Here is a 3,644-nt window from a genome sequence, read left to right on the forward strand (position 1 = left end):
AGTGACTGCTTCCTTAACTGCTGATAACTGCACCTCATGGGCATTTGGGGGTACCTCAAGGTTCAGGTTTTTCTTCCTAAGCCTTGTGGCTCCCACCACAACTGGCATTGTGTCTATTTCTTTCAGATGATGGTATTTTGTGATCCCCCCCACCCCTTTAGTTGTATTGAGGCCATAGTCATTGGGGACTGTCATATTGATCATTTTGGCTTTTTTTTTTTTTTTTTTTTTTGCTTATTCCAAATGACAATATCCGGTTTTATTGCACCTCCTGTGATATAGCTTCCTCTTTCTCTTCTCCATGTATTCTCATGTGTCTATTCAGACTGCTTTTATCTCCAAATCCTTTACCACACACATAACACACAAATGGTTTCTCTCCAGTATGAATTCTCATGTGTCTATTCAGATTGCGTCTTTCTCCGAATGTTTTACTACACTCAGAACAGCCAAATGGTTTCTCTCCTGTATGAATTCTCATGTGGCTGCTTAAATAAGCTTTTTCTCTAAATCTTTTACTACACTCAGAACAGACAAATGGTTTGTCTCCTGTGTGAATTCTCATGTGGCTGTCCAAATGGGCTTTTTCTCTAAATCTTTTACTACACTCAGAACAGACAAATGGTTTGTCTCCCGTATGAATTCTCATGTGAATGTTCAGATATGTTTTATTTTGATATCTTTTCCCACATTCAGAACAGCTAAATGATTTCTCTCCTGTATGAATTCTCATGTGGCTGCCCAAAAGCCATTTTTGACTAAATCGTTTACCACACCCGGGACAGCCAAACAGTTTCTCTCCTGTATGAACTCTCATGTGTCTGGTCAAACTGCCTTTTTGACTGTATCTTTTACCACACTCAGAGCAGCCAAATAGTTTCTCTCCTGTATGAGTTATCATGTGTCTACTTAGATTGGCTTTTTGCTGAAATCTTTTACCACACAAAGAACAGCTAAATGGTTTTTCTCCTGTATGAATTCTCATGTGGGTGTACAAATGAATTTTTTGTATAAATGTTTTACCACACTCAGAACAGCCAAATTGTTTCGCTCCTGTATTACTTTTCATGTGGGTGTTAAAATGGGTTTTTACACGACATCTTTTACCACACTGAAAGCAGTCAAACATTTTCAGTCCTTTTCCTTTCAAACATTTCCTTTTTTTGGTCAAACAGCCCTTCCTTCTCAATCTTTTATCCCAATCAGAATGGCTAATATGTTTCTCACTTGCTTGAATTGTCCTCTGTTGTTTTGAAAAGGTGACGTGAATCGGTGCTTTTCCAAATTTTGAGAAATTACACCTGATGTCATCAAAAAAGGTATCACAGTTTTTCAGGCAGTTAACACCTGAACAAAGTTTTCTGGTGTGCTTCACATCACAATTATCATTAGCCTCAGTTCCAGAACTGTCTGAATATTTGCACTGAGTATCTGATTGTAAACATCTATACAAACCAGAGTTACTGCCTGGTTGTGATCCTCTATAGTCCTCTGCATCAGCTTTTGCTGTCAGTGTTCTATGTGCTATGTTTGAGGTGCTTGTTAGAGGTTCTGCCTCAGTGTTCTCCGTTTGGCTTTGGTCACCATTTTCACTCTTCACAAAGACAGTGAAAGGTAACTTGGTGATATCAGCTTCTTCCACTTGGTAAAGCTGCTGTCCCTCTTGTCTTGTCCAGAGTTCCTCTTGTTCCTCTTTAATAACCTTCTGGTCAACAATCAGATTCAAGTCCTGCTGTTCAGGGAGCATTTCATCTTTAGTTACTAACATCTTCGGCAGGTCTGTAAAGAAGTAATAAGCTAAATCATAAATTAAGAACAACACTTATCACAACAAAAATAAAACAGCAGAAAGGTGAGCATGACCTGACTACAGTCAGCTACTGTGCTGATGGAAGTGTATATCACAACTGCATAGTTTTGATTTCACACATTCTTGAACTGGACTGCAACAAAAAAATTTTTTATAACTGATGCTTTGTCCAACTGATTCCAATTCACCTTGTAAGTACCTAACTGGACAGAAATGATGTGAACATTGCAGCTGACTGCAGTCTTGAGTTCCTGTAAAAGGTTCTGGTAGCGCTTTCTTTTTTGAAATGCATGGAAGGGTGATTCTTTAACTACGGGCACTATTGGCCTTGTAAATGTAGTTTCCACCACACCATTGCCTTACAATATAAAGCGCCTTGGGGCAACTGTTTGTTGTGATTTGGCGCTATATACATGTGCTCTGATGTCACTGTTTATCTCCATAGAAACTACCCAAACAATGTTTCATACAAACTGTTTAAAGGGACATTACAGTGTTGTGGTGGAAATTACGGCAATAGTGTGGGACAACTACATTTTGTTTAAAAAAAAATCACAACAGTTGTATGACATTGAATACCCCAATTATGTTTTGATTATTTTACTGATATTTTATTCAGAGATATTTTAAAACATTAGAAAAAACATTTCTTTACCATTCATTTTTATCACTGAAGATCAAAAGTCTGGGTGTGGGACAAGCACAAAATGGCAATATTTGCATATAATGATGCTGAAAAAAAAAGGTGGAAAAAGTCATCATAGACTACTAGAACAAATTTCTTAACACACTTTCATTGTAAAGATAACTATAAAAGTGTGAAATTTCCCCTTTTTTCTGTTTTTCATACAATATGATCAAAGGACATAAGTGCCCGTAGTCTAAGAATCACCCAGAAATGCATGGAACAGAACACGTAACTTAACACAACTTATTGTATTTATAAAACAAATCCAATTCATTTATTTACAACCCCAATTCCAGTGAAGTTGGGACGTTGTGTGAAATGTAAATATAAGCAGAATACAAAGATTTGTAAACCCTCTTCAACTGAATACACCACAAAGAGAAGATATTTCATGTTCTAACGGATAGACTTTTTTGTTTTTGTGCAAATATTTGCTTATTTTGAAATGGATGCCTGCAAGACATTTCAAAAAATGGGGACGGAGCAACAAAAGACTGGGAAAGTTGATGAATGCTCAAAGAACACCTAATTGGAAACAGGTGAGTGTCATGACTGGGTATAAAAGGAACATCCCCAAAAGGCTCAGCCATTCACAAGCAAAGATGAGTGGAGAATCACCACTTTGTGAACAACTGCGTCAAAAATAGTCTAACAGTTTAAGAACAATGTTTCTCAATGTTCAAGTGCAAGGAATTTAGGGATTCCATCATCTACAGTCCATAATATCATCAGAACATTCATAGAATCTGGAGAACTTTCTACACATAAGCGGCAAGGCTGAAAACCAACACTGAATGCCCGTGACCTTCGATCTCTCAGGTGGCACTGCATTAAAAACTGACATCATTGTGGAAAGGATCTTACCGCGTGGGCTCAGGAACACTTCAGAAAACCATTGTCAGTTAACACAGTTGTTGCTATATCTACAAGTGCAATTTAAAACTCTACCATGCAAAGCGAAAGCCATACATCAACAACATCCAGAAATGCCGCTGCCTTCTCTGGGCCCGAGCTCATGAGCTCATTTGAAATGGACAGACACAAAGTGGAAAAGTGTGCTGTGGTCTGATGAGTCCACATTTCAAATTGTTTTTGGAAATCATGCACGTCGTTTCCTCCAGACAAAAGAGGAAAAAGACCATCCAG

General features: G+C 38.0%; 1 protein-coding gene across 1 annotated transcript; it reads right to left on the reverse strand.

Annotated features, from left to right (window-relative positions):
- Nucleotides 1-259: 259 nt before the first annotated feature.
- LOC117521166 (zinc finger protein OZF-like) lies at nt 260-1,775 on the reverse strand. Its single transcript, XM_034182519.1, has 2 exons — nt 415-1,775; nt 260-345 (listed from the first exon to the last, which is right to left on the reverse strand). Exons 1-2 carry the CDS (start codon nt 1,766-1,768, stop codon nt 260-262), a joined length of 1,440 nt encoding a protein of 479 aa, XP_034038410.1. The 5' UTR covers nt 1,769-1,775.
- Nucleotides 1,776-3,644: the final 1,869 nt, after the last annotated feature.

Source organism: Thalassophryne amazonica, chromosome 12, assembly GCF_902500255.1.
Source record: "Thalassophryne amazonica chromosome 12, fThaAma1.1, whole genome shotgun sequence".
Lineage (NCBI taxonomy): Eukaryota > Metazoa > Chordata > Actinopteri > Batrachoidiformes > Batrachoididae > Thalassophryne > Thalassophryne amazonica.

Bases quoted from the DNA above. Each gene is read 5' to 3' on its own strand.
- LOC117521166 (XM_034182519.1), bottom strand. From the start codon at position 1,768: ATGTTAGTAACTAAAGATGAAATGCTCCCTGAACAGCAGGACTTGAAT. The intron at 346-414 runs GCAATCTGAATA...TGTGTGGTAAAG, and splicing joins TAAAACATTCGGAGAAAGAC to GATTTGGAGATAAAAGCAGT.